This window comes from Drosophila virilis, unplaced genomic scaffold, assembly GCF_030788295.1.
Source record: "Drosophila virilis strain 15010-1051.87 unplaced genomic scaffold, Dvir_AGI_RSII-ME tig00000208, whole genome shotgun sequence".
Classification (NCBI taxonomy): Eukaryota; Metazoa; Arthropoda; class Insecta; order Diptera; family Drosophilidae; genus Drosophila; species Drosophila virilis.
The window spans coordinates 36,566-53,360 of NW_027212803.1; the positions used below are offsets into that span (position 1 = coordinate 36,566).

Consider the following 16,795-nt stretch of genomic DNA (forward strand, 5'->3'; position numbering starts at 1 on the left):
AATAAGCACAAAAATAAAGGCAACGGTCGTCAAGCCAGGGATATCAGCAAGGAACCTTGGGTATGAGCTGCTACTAGTTCAAACGAAAGGTAAATTACGTAAATGCATTGTAGCAAAAAAAAAAACCAACAAAAAAAGGCAGAGTGCTCTAGTCGGGAGTGTCCAACATGTAGCTACCCTGGACATACATAAATGTGTCTGGCAACAGCAAAGAGGCTAAGCAAGAATATATATATATAATTTTTACACTTTTTAAACATTTTCGGACTATAGGAATAATAACATCTCTATAACACGCTATGTAAAACAGGCCTTTGGCTAGGATATTTATCCTAACTTCATAAAATGTTAACTGTTAGCTAGGTCAGGCCTCAAGCCAAATATTGAATTTGGTTTTCGCGGAATTAGCTAACGTCAATGCTGTTAAGAGTGATAAGGGAGAGCGGCTGGCTTTGACAGCTCGAGAGAGCCACAAAAATAAATGCAACTACGTCAAATTCTATTGCGCTTCGTCAATATACCCTATAAGCCGAAATGTGTGCACAGTATATTGAAACAAGGTTCGCATCTATGCTTTCGATGAAATATTGTGCATAGACATTTAAGGAAATGCATAACTAAAACTAATTTTATAACTTTTAACAAATTTGAAAGAAAATGTAACGAATTTTTAAAAATTTAACAACTTTTTAATCAATCGGCAACATGCATAAGGAAACCACGCGAAATTATTAAACATAAGATAACTTGCCAGCTATCCCAAAAAAAAAAAAAATGAAAACAGTTGTGTAAAGAAAGTCCTTTGAGTTGCTTACGCAAAACACAGCAGGGAGTCGAGAATAACGCATAATTGTCTGCTATATAAGACGTCGATTTGAAGAAATTAAATCAGTTCATATTTTGAATTCAACAAAAGAGATTGGTACTCTGTCCTTTTCCCCCACCAGTGGTAAGAGACACAGAGATAAACCAAATAATAACAAATTAAATTACTTTCGTTTTCCCCCACCAGTGGTAAGAGACAAAGTATAACAAACAATTTATTTAAAACAATACAAATGCCAATTGTGCATAATTATCGTTATAATCTACATTAATTAGTGTGGCGTTTTCGAGGCCAAAACATCGAAAAGTAAAAAACGCTAACTAAATCTTAATTGATTAATCACCTAAAGACGCACCGACAAACGTGGAGAAGGACATCTGCAGCCAAGACCTACCAAAACCGGAGCCTCGCAAATGACAGTTCAACTTTAAGATAAGTTAAATTAGCATTTTTTATGCATTTTTTTAAGCATAGGTGTAGTGTGAACAAAAACCATTTAGCTGCCAAAGAGGCAATCCGATCTAATAGATAGAACCAGAAGGTTAGGAAAAATGATTGGGACGCATCTATCTAGCATCTCTATTAAGACGTGGAAATCGGCTTAAAGAGAAAAATATATTTTTGAAATATATATTCTGGAATGATATACTCAGAACAGGTTTATCTCCGTACCCATAGCAAATGGGTGCAAGTGTATGTCGCAGGCAGAAATAAGCTTCTATGACCTATTCAACTTAAAAGCCGACTCGATCTATCCATGTCCGTTTGTCCCTGTGTATATCTTACTCATACAAACTGACGTTACAAAATATATTGATTGTTCAACTCTTTTTCTTCGGCAAGTCAAATAGACGAGGTTAAAGTTAAGGGTATCTAACGTATCTGTGATTCAGCCCGGGGGGCCCACAAAAAAATTTCGCAATACTTTTGTTTCTGTTGGTTAAGATAAGGTGTCCTATTCGACGAAATTCCCTGCCAACACACACAGAATTTAATTGTAATATCGCACTGATAACTCAAATCTAAAAGATATGACAATCTGTGCATTTATTGCTGTTATGAAATGCTTTCCGTGTATTTCGTTGATGAGTTTGCAATTGCTTTTTAATTACAAGCCCCCGCTTATCAATTACACTAAGCATATTGGTTCGGCTGATGCACAGTGTCTAAAACCAATCTAGATAGAGAATAATTTAAACTGACTGTCAAGTGGCATTTACTTTTTAACATGTACTTAAATATTTAAATGCTGTAGATATCTTGGGTGATATGGTAGGTCGAAAGACGCCTGCAATGCGAAAGATAAAAGGCGCAGCTGCCCTGGCACGCAGTTTGTATGAATCAGCATCATAAAACATTAGGGTAGAGTGTCTAGCAGATAAGTGAATAATATCATAATTAGTGTCTAATTTCAAAAAAAAAAAAAAAAAAATTAAATATATAAAAACAAGCAAGAGTGCTTTAGCGGAGAGTGTTCGACTAGAAGATTCCCTGAACCCAGTGTCGAGCGTCAGAAACATTCTCAGTCTGGACAAAAATATTACGCATTTCCTCGGTGCTTATTGTCGGATCTTAATGAACTAACTCGATGAATACTTCTAAAAATAAGTGTTCTTTTTTTAATCTTGAACATGTATCCAAAAATTAAAATATTATGCATCTGTATATACTAGGCGAGAGATAAACGTACGAAATTTGATATCAGCTCCGAAATATGTTCTTATTGAACAGGATTTCAATATCGATTTTTGTTGATTTCATTGTAATTTATTGTGATATTCCGACACAAGACCTACGATAAAGTTTCAATTCGCCAAGTGTTATAGAATCTGCAGTTGAAGCATTTATAAATACGATCAAACAGACAGACAGAGATATGGTTAAAGTGTTTATACACAATCAAACAGACAGACAGAGATATGGTTAAATCGATGCCACTCTTCATGCTGTCCAGGAATATGTTTACTTTATGGTTTTGCAGAAACTTACTTCTGCCTGCCACAAAACCAATATACCCATTTTAACTATTTACAAAGTGCAGAGCATCAAAATGAAACTGCAATGAATTTGCGTTTTTTTTTTTTTTTTTGGACAAGTCATTAACGGCAGCCCCTCAGCCGTGACAGGTAGAAAGAAAAAAAAGTGAAATACGAGAAAAGTTTGCAAACGGAAACATTTTCAACAGGCAAGATAAATGGTCAACAGCATCATAAAATGTCTAATGACTTGGGACACAGACAGTAAAAGCGCGAAAGAGATATGCGAGAGATATGCTATCGAGATATGATATGCTAGTTTGTTGATAGGTCCGCAAATTAATGATAGGTTGCAAAGTCTTTTACTTTCTAGTGTTTCTTACTTTTAGGTGAAATTCGTTGAATAGAAATCAACCGTTTAATAAATAAGCGACATTATTTATTTCAGGACTCGTAAACATTTTACGCCCCGCCCCGTATTCCATTGTGAGCCGCTGTTCGAGTTTTGTGAATATTTGCAGCTGAAACTGCTTTTAAGGTATCAAGATATATATATATAAATTTTTTTTTTTTAACACCTGGACACCACCACCTGACCCAACTTATTATTGAAGCTCCTTATCTGCTTAAACATGAACACCTGAAACATAATCGCACAGGTGGGTTAGCCACCCTCCTGTAAGCACAGAAACGATACACATAAAAAAAAAAAAAATACCCAACCGATTGCCCGATTAATTGAGCACAGTCGTTTCTGAAACTGATTACAACCACAACTCATACATTTTGATAACGAATTTTAATCACACAAAACTCGTTTTATGACGAATTTGTTGCTCTGTGACTCTGCTACGTGATATTGTGCCTCTGGTGTTTCAGTATGATTCAATACCCCGAGCCCAGAGACAGTCATTTTTTGTAAATAGCTCAAATGCAATCGGCAATAACAATTCTACAGATGTCTCGTAATTATGTGTAGCCTTCTTTGTAGTTTATACTATCTAAAAAAAAAAAAGAAAAATTACATTGAATAGCCCATAGCCCAGTATTGTTGTGAGCGACCCTGCGACTACACACTCGAACCACTTATTGATATGATAAAATGTTATTCTTTTCTCCTTTGTCAAAGGTTGGCAAAAATCCTCGACTGAACCCTCCACGAGGGTGCCGACTGGTAATGACACCGCAGAGGTTCTAGTTTAGAGCCGGTGTCAGCTAAGATGGAGTTCTCTGGCATGCAGTAAAGCGCCTTTACAGTTTTAATGCGTATCAGAGGGCTCTAGTCATGGTTTGAGGTAAAGGGCTGGGCTAAGGTGTTATGCGACCCGTGCCGAAAGTCAGCCTGGCTGGGGGCCCTTTTAAATAACTAGCCCAGTCTCGAACGGAGCGTCCGGATACCTGGCGCCCTCCGGTCTGTTTTAGCCTTACCTGCATATAGCGGATCTCTGTGCAGGCGGACCTACAATTCTCCGCGACTCGTGGGACGAAAATGACACAAAATCTTACAATTAAAAATGAAAACGAAAAGATTTCCGAAATATTTATGGAAATTCTGAATCCCACTCACTCAACAAAACCAGTCTTGTCAATGCACACCGCAGTTGGGCATCGGGGTCGATAGGGCTACCCAAACGCCTCCTCTCATTTGGGAAAACCGACAGAGCAATACATGTACTGCTGTGCCACCGTATGATACTGGGGCGCTAAGGAACGAGACTGCGGCAAAGATATGTACATATTGGGAGAAAAAGAGCGCAGAGCATATCCTTCTTTGGCAGAACGCGTGCAGAACGGCCAATCAATCAGCAGACTGGCTGAAAAAAATTAAATGGGCCCGGAGTGTGCACCAAAGCTTCAGCGAAAAACCATCAAGCACGCAGAGGCAATTAAAGAGGAAGCGTTCCAGTGAAACTTACGGGCGCTACGGAAAAAGATCGCGCGTTAAACCAGAAATCGCACAGATTGCCACGGAGATGATCCTAATCGGAGTTCTAGACTACGGCAATCGGGAACAAAGAGTGCCCAGGCATCAATGGAAGTGGGTGGAAGCGGCATTGGCCATACGCTGTATTGAGCTACTGGAGACGGACCCGGGTCCACCTCCTGTCTGCAATGCCGTCGGCTGGTATTGGGGGTCCGTTAAGGTTATCGCCTGCGAAGATAGGAGATCAGCCGAGCTATATAAAACAGCGATCGAAAATATCGGAGAGATCTACCCTGGCGCCAATTTGGTTGCGGTAGATTGGATCAAGGTTCCAGTCAAACCCTGCCCCCGGTTGTGGTCACCTTCGTCCATAATAGAGCCAGAGCACATAATGACAATGCGACGCAACCCAATTCTACATACCAAAGACTGGAAAGTTCTGAATGTAGAAGAGGTGCACGGTGCCACCAATCAGGTGATCATTCTAAATAAGGAATCACTCGCACCGATCGTTGCCGCTTGTAGTGCGCTTAATTTAGGAGTTAGTTCGGTTACCATCAAAGTTTATAAGGCTGATGCAACGGCCGATGTAGAAGCAGATAGTAAGCTGCTTGCTCTGGATCTCACCTCGAAGCGAGTGGCCGCCGACAGATCAGAGCTGGATAACTATATGTTTGGCAACATTGCGCAGGACATAAAGCCGCTTTGTCGCTTGGTGGGCACAGACTACATATTGGAGGATGTATCTGACGACGAAGTAACGGATAGGACAGCGATGGAGGGAGATGTTTGCACGCCCAGTGCAGATATGCCTTCACACCTATAAAGAATATTTCGCTCCCCTTCTGCATCCCCTGGCCGAAGGCGGAGTTGACGTTATCTTAAGGGAAGAATATCACAAGCTCTTGTTGTTCAGGAAATCACAAGGTAACATTCGAATATGCATTTTTGCAACAACAACTCATAGTATTTGTTTTTGTTCCGAAACAACAGCGCAGCCTGGAGCTCTGATTAGGCAATTGCCATCTTGCATGATCCACGACACCAGGAAACTTTCATCTGAGGAGAACTAGAAGACGGAGCACCATACTAATGTACAAGGTAAGTAAATTAGTTACATGCAAGAGGGCATCTGATCCGACATTCGTAAAAAAAATACCGAAAAGAACTCGAAAACTCTGAGCAAGCTTAGTTCATCAACCAGAGAATAACTGACTGCTCAACATTTATCACAACCTTAAGATAAAACATTTAAGAAACAGCATGGCATAAATCCTGCTTTGAAATAGAAGTAACTACAAATTCCCGTATGCCTACAGTAGCTTAAACAATCCTAAGGATACAAGAAGACGTCTCGTAGATTGAGTAAATCGTAGCAACAGCATTTATCTATTATTCAAAGGGTTTTTTTTTTTTATGTATTCAAGTAATTTCTGATCTAAGAGTTATTCTTATTTATTGTTACGAATGTGGTGAATAAGGTTTCATCGAGCGATAGTCTCACAACCTTCTCTTACATTATATACGTTTTTGTAAATAGATAGATCGATAGTCTTAGTTTGTATATTTTATTTTTGTTATTCGCGATTCGAGTCGTACGTTACACGACTGCGCCCCTCGGTCGGTTGGGCGGGAGGTGGGATGCAGTACATTGCATCGGGATTCGCGCGCAAATATATATAGGACCATAGATACATTGAATTTGAGCTTAAGCTTAAGTACTTTGAGCCAGCATAAAATTGATCACAACTCTACGCAACGGAAGATTGGATATATCGCATAAAACTTATACCAACTCGGTCAAGAACAAATTCAAAACTTTAAGCACCCAGGGTCTAAAAGTATCACTCGCGAAGAACCGAATAGGTGCAAACTGGTTGAGAACCATGAGAACGAGATACCAAATGCATGTCTAAAATCAGGATCCAGCAAGACCTCGCACACATCTCGAAAGGAGTTCAGAGTGATCAGCTTGTCTTTCTGCAGATTTAAGACCTTTGCTCGTCTCATAAGATTCCGTCTGAGATCCAATCCAACCTAAAACACCAAAAGGGTCAATGACCGTCTAGAGGGACTGATCAACCAGTTGCTCTCATGCAGTTCTGTAACATCGGCACTTGGTTCTTAAACTCTCAACAGGTTCGTCAGCAGAGACAACCCCCTAGGGATACCTATCTCCACTTCTTGCCGATGTTGAAGGGGGGACTACCAGACAGTAGCATAGTTGAGCACTTCTTGTGCTCCCGTCCAGAAGACACAGACTTCTTAAAATATAATTCCTCAATAATTTAAATAAACTAGCAAAAGTTATTTTGTTCATTTTAATGCTAACATCGCTGCTCAATGAAACGTTTAGAATGTAGTAAATTCAAATGTATCGAAACAAGTTAAAACATAATTAGCAAACTTCGATCTCAATTGTTCCTTAAATCAAATTACTAATTTCCACACTATTCAGGCTTACTAAAGTTAAACACACATCAAAAGAATTGACTAGAAACGAACTCGCGTTCTGCAGCATTTGTTTTCTATGCCCAAAAACCGGACCAAACCAGCAGCTAGAGAATTACCTCTATGAGAGTTATCCAATGCAATTGCTTTGCTGGCAACCGGTTCGCCCTGTTGGTCTATTAGCACAATTGGTTTGTGCCACAAACTAAAAAAAAAAACAAAAAGAAAAGCGCCAGCTGCTGCTGCTCTGCGAGATGATGTTGCAGTTTTTCAACCTCTCCAATTGGCCATTGGACATAACTGTTGGCACGTTTTGGCTGTTTATGAGTGCCGGCCACTGGCCAAACATTTGGCCATGTGGGTGTTTTGCTTGTCATTTGCTTGCCTGCCTATAAATCAGTGGTATATGCTTGTTTGTGAACGTGCTCTCCTAAACCTTGACCTCCGGTATATATGTGATTCTATATAAACATATACATATACGTGCACATATCCATAATAGCTGTGTACTCTGCTTTATTGTAAAAGTTTTGCGCGAGAGAAACTGTTCGAACAGGCATTGATACGCCCACACAGAACCTAACTGAAACTCTCATCTGGTTAAATTCTCAGATAATTTGATTGAGCGTGTATACACAAAATTGTGTGGGCCAGGCCCTAAACATGGTCATAAACCGCTTTTATACAAAAGACCCACACAAATAGAATTCAATTCTGGCAAACTCTCATGACTGACAAAGACAAGCTTCTAAAATTGCGTATTGTTTTCTTTCGAGAATTTCAATAACCATGCAGACATATATCAGATGTACGGCTAGTTTCTATTAATCTATTTCTGATAGTTGCTTCGTAAAAAAACATATACATTTAGTTGCCGTAAGCTAATAAGATTTTGATGTTGTGTTCAAGCAAAGTACAGCTAGAATCTGCTGAGATAAATAAAACAAATAGCAGACGAACAAAAAGGTTGCTTTCACTAGAATTTACGTTTAGATCGATGGCTCCTAGATACATAATAAACTAACTCGTTAAGACAAATGTAAGCATATTCAATGTCGCGAATCATTTTAATCTTCGCAACGCTAACACAGAAAACAGGGGCAACAAAAAGCCTGCTGAATATTAATTTAAAAAACATAGATACACATTTTCAGTGCGTAAACAAATTGTATATAAACAATAAATTGGAAAAATATTTAGCCAGCCTGCATTCCTTAATATTATCTGTTTCTGTTCTCCATCTCATCTCTTAGATTTTCGCTACCTTGACTGTGCCAATTATGCCCGATACATCCTGCACGGTGCCTCCAATTGCCCATTTGCTTAGCGTTTATGGCTAATTGTTTTGAAAGCATGCCGAGCCCAGTATGTAAACAATTGTTGGCGATTTAAAGCACGCTCAATGACAATTTTTGCGACACTTGAAAGTCGGGCCAACAACAAGTCAAGTCCGTTGCCTGTCTTTGTTTATTTCAATGCTCAAAGAGTCGCATTTTTGGATGTTTGTATGCACAATAAATTACACAATTTTCAGACTAGCTGAATAAATAATAATAATAATAATAATAATAATAATCATAATAATAATAATAATAACAATAATAATAATAATAATAATAATAAAAATAATAATCATAATAATAATAATAATAATAATAATAATAATAATAATCATAATAATAATAATAATAATAATAATAATAATAATAATAATAATAATAATAATAATAATAATAATAATAATAATAATAATAATAATAATAATAATAATAATATAATAATAATAATATAATAATAATAATAATAATAATAATAACAATAATAATAATAATAATAATAATAATAATAATAATAATAATAATAATAATAATAATAAGACATTACGGCGGCAACGCCCTTAAATGGAAGAGGAAGAGGCGCATTGCATCATCATCAACTGTCGGATCACCTAATTGACATTTGGCAGGCGGGTCAATAACTTTTTGAAACACTTTGTGTGTCACGACATTTGTCAACTGACACGACCACGTCCACGACAACAACAACAACCAATTGAAATTCAATCTGAACTTTGAGCTCAAGTCGAGCTCCGGTCGTGGCTTGGGCTGTTTGAGGAACCATTTCTAAAAATGATGATTCATCTTGTTGACACACATTCAATTAGACCGCAAAGTGGCAAAAAAAAAAAACTATTGTTTATTATTTTACTCTTTCATTTTGAATGACACATTTTTAATCAAAAATATGTCTAACATAATTGCGAGTTTTGGCAATCTTTAAATATTGAAAACTTTGGTAATAGAGTATAATTTAAAATTTTCAACTTAGAATTAAGGCTTATTTTCTTCGTTATCTGAAATATTTGTGAATAAGATACTTTCACAAATTGACAAATTTTCGCAAAAATAACGAACTACTCAAGGCGAATACCAACATTTTTTACATATGTAAAAAATGTGGTTTCTTGTGGGAAAACGTAAAGGCAACCTATTTCACATTAGCAACAAATTTAAGAAATGTTGACAGTGGAATTAGGCTATTTGACTCTTGCATATATTTAAAAAGAGTTTTAGTATTGTAATTGCACAGTTTTTGAGAAACTTATATTGAAATACCTTAATATTTTTGACTATATAGATGTGTTCGTGTTTAATGTAGATGTGACATTTTAGTTTGTTTCAAATATCTTGATAAACAATTCATTCCATATAAATAACACTTTTTTCATATATACATATATAGAGAGAGAGCAGAATAATGCTAATAAATGCCGGCATTGGCAAAAATATCTAAAAAAAAAAAAATCGAAAAAAAAAATATATAAACAAGAATATATACATATCACGAAGTAACTAAATTATGATAATCCCAAAAATGTTATACAAATTTTTACATATTTGTAATCACTTTCTTTAAAAATGTTTTAAATGTTGTTTACATATAATAAATATTTATGAATAAACGTTACTCCGCAAAGCTCGATATAGCGTTTATTAATTTGTATAAAAGTCGAAAAAAACAATAACATATATATAGCGCGGACAGATTAGATTGTGATTAGTTTTAATCACAGACAGTCATTAAAATATTCTCGGAAAGTGCTTAAATATTTTGCATATGCATAATTCCGGCGAAAAACTGTTCAACAAATATCGGTATATCTGGTAGGCATGTTAATATTTTGTCATTTGTGCACACAATTGAAGCATAATTTTATAAATATCTCGCAAATTATCATCAAATTTCCCCCGAAAACAAGACGCCCCATTCGCGGTGTCAGCTTCGTTTTTGCTGATTCAACCAATCTATATATGCATGCTATATAGAAATATAAAGGCGCATTCATCGCACAAATATCAACCTGTTTTACATATTTACAACGAATGCTCAATGTGCTCAATGAGTGACGCCGCAGCGACGCCCCGTCGCATGACTAAAATGTAAATATACATAAATAACTAAACAAATAAATGCAAAGCGATATTTTCAGCTACTTTGACGACAACGTGCATGAAATACAAACAAAAACAAATAATAAAAAACAAACCGGAAAATCAAAAAAAAAAAAAAAATAACAACACGACGAAGTTTTGCGGCTTTTTCGCATTGCTGTTAATCTTTATTCTTTTTATCAATATTTATATTTATATAAACATGCATGCATATTATGGCTATTATGCTCGTTTTGGCAAAACCAATTCGTAAACAAAGCAAATGCAAAGCAACACGCTGGAGCTGCTGCCAATTGCCGTATCTCGCCTGCCTCCTCCAATGGGGGGCTCCGAAAGCGAAACCAAAAATCGCTTTGTGAACATTGGACCCCAAAAAAAAAAATTGGAAGCTGTTGAATTATGACGAATCATGTGAATAAGGCGCCGCGGTTAAATATTTCTGCTTGCTGTTCTCCTTTTTGTTCTCATATTCTTGCATTCATTTCTGCTGCCTTTACTTTAATTTAAAGCGTGAGTAAGTTGCAATATCTTCGGCATACCGAATATTTAATACCCTATTAGATATTTTCCATTTGCAGATATGTGAGAAGAGCTAAGCTCGTAAGCTCTTATGCTATTAGATAAAGTGTATTCCCATGTTGATAAGATTTGGCGAATATCTACGAAGATCGCAGTGAAAGTTATATGCTAAAAAGTTACATATCTAAATGCGAATATCATTTAACCAATTTATTTTTTCATATTTTATTACTGTGTGTATTCATTAATCTCAAGTGCCTGCGTCTGTATGAATTGCAATTTGCAAAATTTAATAATTAATCTTGAACAACAAAATGCTTAAAATTAAGCTACAAATTGTAAATGAAATGAAAGATGTTAACAAAAACTGTGGCATATATATTATATTATTTAAAATCAGACAGCCCAGAGATAAGTCAAGATGTTTATCGTCAATGTATCCCCCAGGCGAAAGTCTTACTCGCCGCCTGATATATTGAAAAAGTGAGCCGGTTCAATTCAGTGGAAGATACGAATGCGATATTAAAGCGATAATGTTGCAAAAAACATTTACACTTGTTATTAATTTTGCATTTTATTGACAATTTTCATTAGTTATAACAGCAAAGGTGAATTTAAAGTTTGATTTTATACATTTTACTTTTAATTTGGCTTTTAATTAATGCTAATGCGTGTTGTGTGCGAATATCAAAAGATTGAATTGTTGATTGACAAACTGACAGACGGACAGAGTGTGCCGCTTCCCCTTCAAAACAAATTTAGTTGCCAACAGCGGCGACCCCTTTGTCTATTGCAGATGGGTGAAAGTGAAAAATTGTTATTGTTGCTGTTGTTGTTGTAATTGCAGCTGTTGTTGCTCGTGTGTGTGTGTGTGTGTGTTTTACTTCAAACAATTTTACAATTTTTTACAATATTTTTGCAATTTGTTTGAGTGCACAAATAAGCAACGGAAGTTGTTTAAGTTGAGTGGAACAGCAGCTGTCAGTTCGCGTTGTTGTTGCTGTTGTTGTTTATGTTGTTGTTGTTGTTGCTTTTGTTGTTGCTGTTACTTATAAGGTCAGTGTCAGATTTGGTCATCCACACGTTGACGGCCAAACGTCGTTTGTACAATTTGCGCGTTTTCTACTCGCCAGCTATGTGAGAATTTTGTGCGTTGATGAGTCACAAAGACAGTAGATAATATAAATATATTTACAGCAGGAACATGAAACAACTATAGACACTACGCGTACATATATGCATATACATATCATATATATCAGGAACTGGAAACACCTATTGGAGTCATTAAAAAGTCTCCAGGAACAAAATATAGAACCGAGCTCAATATTTTATGTATAATATACATTTTTGCTATATATTAAGATTTTTATTATAATATGCATTAGTCATCAATTTTTTTTTAACTTGCACATTCAATTAACATTTATGGACTTATGGACGAAATTTGAAGTCTTAAAAACTATATATATATATATTTATATATATTTATACCCTGTATAATGTATTTTTGCAAATGTATGTAACTATTGATCAACCAGTATTTCTAGCCATGTCCGTCAGTCAGTTTGTCCTAGAGTCTAGAGATCGATAATCGATAACATGATCCGTTTCCAATCGATAAGTTCTTGGAGCAAATCTCTTAGCTAGAGTCATCAAATTTGTCGGGAACTTGCGACTAGAGCCTCTTACTTGTTATTAATATATAATATATAATATATTAATATATTAGGAATCCTTAACTTTATCTAAGTATAGTAAAGTTATACTTATTTCAATGTTTATTTCGCTAGCCCAAATCTTGGATTTCCTCTTGGATTCCTTATTTCTATTATGAGGCGACTTTTTCCATACAAATTTCTTCAAATTTCCTTCACCAACTTTACAAAAGAGCAACTAATTACAATTTATTATTTGTACTCAGTCATACGTAATGTTTCTTTTTTCAATTTACAAAAATATGCAGGCACACAATAATGTACCCGCATATTATTTACACTTGAATCATAAACGCTTAAATAATCGATCCAGATTTTGCCCTTTACATATAACTTTTTCCAGTTTGATTTCGACTACCGATTGGGCAAGTACATGAATATATAATATATATTAATTTGAAATGTTTAACTTTACTGAAGATATTGTCAACTTATTAGAAAACTCAGTTGGGCTTTAAACAAAAATTTTGCCGAATTATATATGGGCTACGCCCTCAGATTGAGTTTATAGGCACATATTTAATTTGTAAGCCTCGTGCTAACCATATTATATCATGCAATATGCAATATAATCAGAGCATAAAACCAAACAAAGCACCAAATATCACGCAAATATTTGCATACCTAATTAATTAAACTTCACTTTTTTTCTGCTCTTTTTTCTTTTTGTGTGTTTTTGCGCAACTTTTGTGTTTGCCAAAAATGAAATAAAGCGACGATGTTTTTTCTGCTGCTTTTGTTCTTGAACTTTTCGAACCATTAAATTGGTTTTGTCTTTAGCATTTGTATTTGGTTGTTGTTGTTGTTGTTGTTGATTTTGTTGTTGTGTTTGTTTTTGGTTGTTTATTTTTATAGCGCACACATATTGGCCATGTTTTCCGCAACGTTGTTGGGCGTGTGCCCAAAACAAAAACAGAATGGGGGGGTACTTAAAGACAGAGAGCAAAAGAGAGAGAGAGAGCGAGAGAGAGAGCTGCCCCAACCTAACAAATAAAACATAATAAAAACATATCAACTAAAACGCGACCTGGCAACCAGGCGCCGGTTCAAGTTAAGTGTTACGTATTTATTCAAGTATTTTTAATTAATATTTGTATATTTAAATAGTTGGAAACTTAAAAAGTTTCAGCTAGTCGAGCACACTTAAGTATTATTTTTGCAATTTTTAAAACAAATAATTGCCTTTGATAAAATTAAATTTAAAATTTGTCAAACTTGTTCTTTCTGGAATGGTAGAGGGTATCAGTAGTCGATAACATAGAAGTATTATTTTTTGGATTTTTTATTAACAAATTATTGGCTTTGATAAAAAAAGAACATATTAAAATACCAAAATCTATAATTTTAGTCGAGCACTTTTATTGGAATATTTGCATTTATTGATTTTGGCCACATTCGGTTCTTAAGCTAAACATGTTCACACCACAGTCTAAAAAGGAAAAGGGTATTTTATAGTTGTTACTAAGCTGGTCACATCGAGAGATAAGCTCTAACGATTAGATTTGCACGAAGCGGGTTATTCACTTCACATGGCTATTGACCATGTCGAAAATTCAAGCCAAATTGGATAAGGAACTAATCGCTTAGAAAGCGGCTAATTAACTGTTTATGCTTCTAATTTTAAACTGTACTAGTTTTTTTTTAATTTGATTTAAAATGTGCCTTTTTAAAGTTGTTGTTTTAAGAGAAAATTAACTTTTTATAGGGAAACAGCCAGTCGGTCTAGATTTAGTCAAACTTTTCCTGAAAATGCGTAGATTTTCGGAAAAGCCATAAAAATATTCTATAAGAGTATTTACGGCTGCGGATTGAATATTCATTTCAGTTACTTCATACGCATTTGTGACGTCACGTACTTAAAAATCTGACGCATATGTATGTATACACATATACATGTATGTGTCTGTGTATACCACATTCAAGTCTACATCAGCTGCAGAGCTCTTAGCAACGAAATTATTCAAATCGAATAAATGTCAGAGGAGCGCATATGTATATAAAATAAACCATATTTTGTTCAATAAAAAAAAAAAAAACCAACACCCACACGCACAACATACGAATCATGTTTAATGCTAAGGAGAGAGAGAAGGTAGAGCATCATAAATAATTTCATCAGTTGTCAGGCGAGAAGCGACAAATGAATGCATGGGATTAGTTGAGATGAAGAGATAAGCAGCATATGCATGTGTGTGTGTGTGTACTATGTATGTATAAATTAATTTAAAAAAAGTATACGAAAATTGAACAGAAATAGCAGCCGCAAATAGCGACAGCTACAACAATATACAAAACAGTAAATAATTCTCGTCACTTGTCACTTATTTTTTTTTTTTTTTAATTTAATTCAATTGCAGACATAGCCTGCGATTGTTGATGTTGTTATTGTTGTAGATCAAACGGTGCCTGGCTCCAAAAACAGCAGCAACAACAACAACACAACGACGACAACGGCGAAAGAGAAATCAAAAGAATACCGACTTGAGATGAACAGCAGGCGGTCAGCTTCACATATCTGTGCACTATTTACTCTAACAGCTTCACATATGTCTGCACCGGTTTCACTCACATGGAGAGTGGCAAGTGCAGCTAATTGAATTTGACGATGGTCTGAGAGCCACTCAACGAAGCCGATTGTCCAAACTGAGAGCGCGGACTGTTGCATTTCTCTATTGTAATGAATTAAATTGAAGTTGTTATTAACTGTAATTGCGAGCCATTGTACGAGCGTTGCAGAGTGTATGAAAGAGAGGGAGAGCGAGACTTTTGACGCGAGAGCAGAGATCTGGTAGCGATAAAAAATGCACTGAACATAAAAAATAAACCAATACACACACACACACAGACACGCACTTGAATAAGACCGTTGCGTGCAAGGTACAAAACATGTTTGGCTGCGTGTGCGTGTGTAGGTGTGTATATTTAAGCTACAACACGAAAATAAGCGACAATAAACAATATTCGGCACTCACTCACCTTCGGTCCGTTAGGGTCTCGATTTTAGTGTTGAATTGGCTTTGGTTGCAACAAATTTCTTTTGTGACGCCCTTTTTTGTTTGGCACATGAACACGCACACACACACACACAGACTCAAACGCACAGAACTAAATTATCCATATGCATGTATGTGTATACACGCATGTACAGCTATATATGTATACATATGAACAATATATATGCATATATTGTACATGCACTCAATTATATATTGCCACCTTTTTCAATTTTCACTTGTGTATTAGATTTTCGTCTTTAATTTCATTTGCAACCTTTTTTGGCCGTTTTCTTTGCGCTCCAAGTTGCGCTCTGTGCGCATCACAAAATCTGCCGCACGATTCCCATTGTAAGTGGCACATACAATTTTGAATTACAGGTCGCTACAGTCTTGGCGGCACTGCGCGTCGGTTATTAATCTTTATTTTATGTTTAGTTGGTGCACTTTAACTGAGTGCCAAAATTAGTTATGCATTTAAACAATGCAGTCCGCAACGCGAGCTCCTCTCACTACTAAAAATCAACACACACTAATTACTATGTTAATCTATCGATGTTGTTAAATGAGTAATCGACATACAACGCTGTTAGTGCAAAACAGTGTCAGTGTTGTAAAATCTTTAGAGTAACCACAACAAAACCTGGCTGCTATGAAACAGATATTTATAAAAACAAATTTAGAAAAATTACAGAATGTTTAAAAAATCTAGGCGATTCTAATGAAGTTTTTTTTTGAATTTATATTTTCAATAACCTCAGAATTAGAATTTCGTACTTGTTTAGTTCAATAACAAACTGGTATTTATGTGTGCATATTTTGCCAATATAAGTCTTGACATGCACGGTCACACTGCAAGCCGTGTCTCTTTTTCACATTTTCTTTTGTGTATTGTTTCTCGCTCTCGCTTGAACGGTACGGACGTGTACTGCCGCT

At 35.8% G+C, this 16,795-nt stretch overlaps 2 protein-coding genes across 2 annotated transcripts in view; one reads left to right on the forward strand and one right to left on the reverse strand.

The window, feature by feature from the left end:
- The window catches only part of LOC6630052 (transmembrane and coiled-coil domain protein 3-like), a 34,111-nt gene extending 17,717 nt beyond the window's left edge, over nt 1-16,394 (reverse strand). The window contains exon 1 of the mRNA XM_002054684.4: nt 15,843-16,394. Within this exon, the coding sequence (XP_002054720.2) occupies nt 15,843-15,931 (89 nt within the window). The 5' untranslated portion in view covers nt 15,932-16,394. The remainder of the gene's footprint in view (nt 1-15,842) is intronic.
- LOC116651792 (uncharacterized) lies at nt 3,944-8,786 on the forward strand. The gene is made up of 3 exons (XM_070210770.1): nt 3,944-5,653; nt 5,720-5,827; nt 8,431-8,786. Exon 1 carries the CDS (start codon nt 4,776-4,778, stop codon nt 5,550-5,552), a length of 777 nt encoding a protein of 258 aa, XP_070066871.1. The 5' UTR covers nt 3,944-4,775; the 3' UTR covers nt 5,553-5,653; nt 5,720-5,827; nt 8,431-8,786.
- Nucleotides 16,395-16,795: the final 401 nt, after the last annotated feature.

Coding starts and splice junctions, on each gene's coding strand:
- LOC116651792 (XM_070210770.1), top strand. CDS start 4,776: ATGATCCTAATCGGAGTTCTAGACTACGGCAATCGGGAACAAAGAGTG.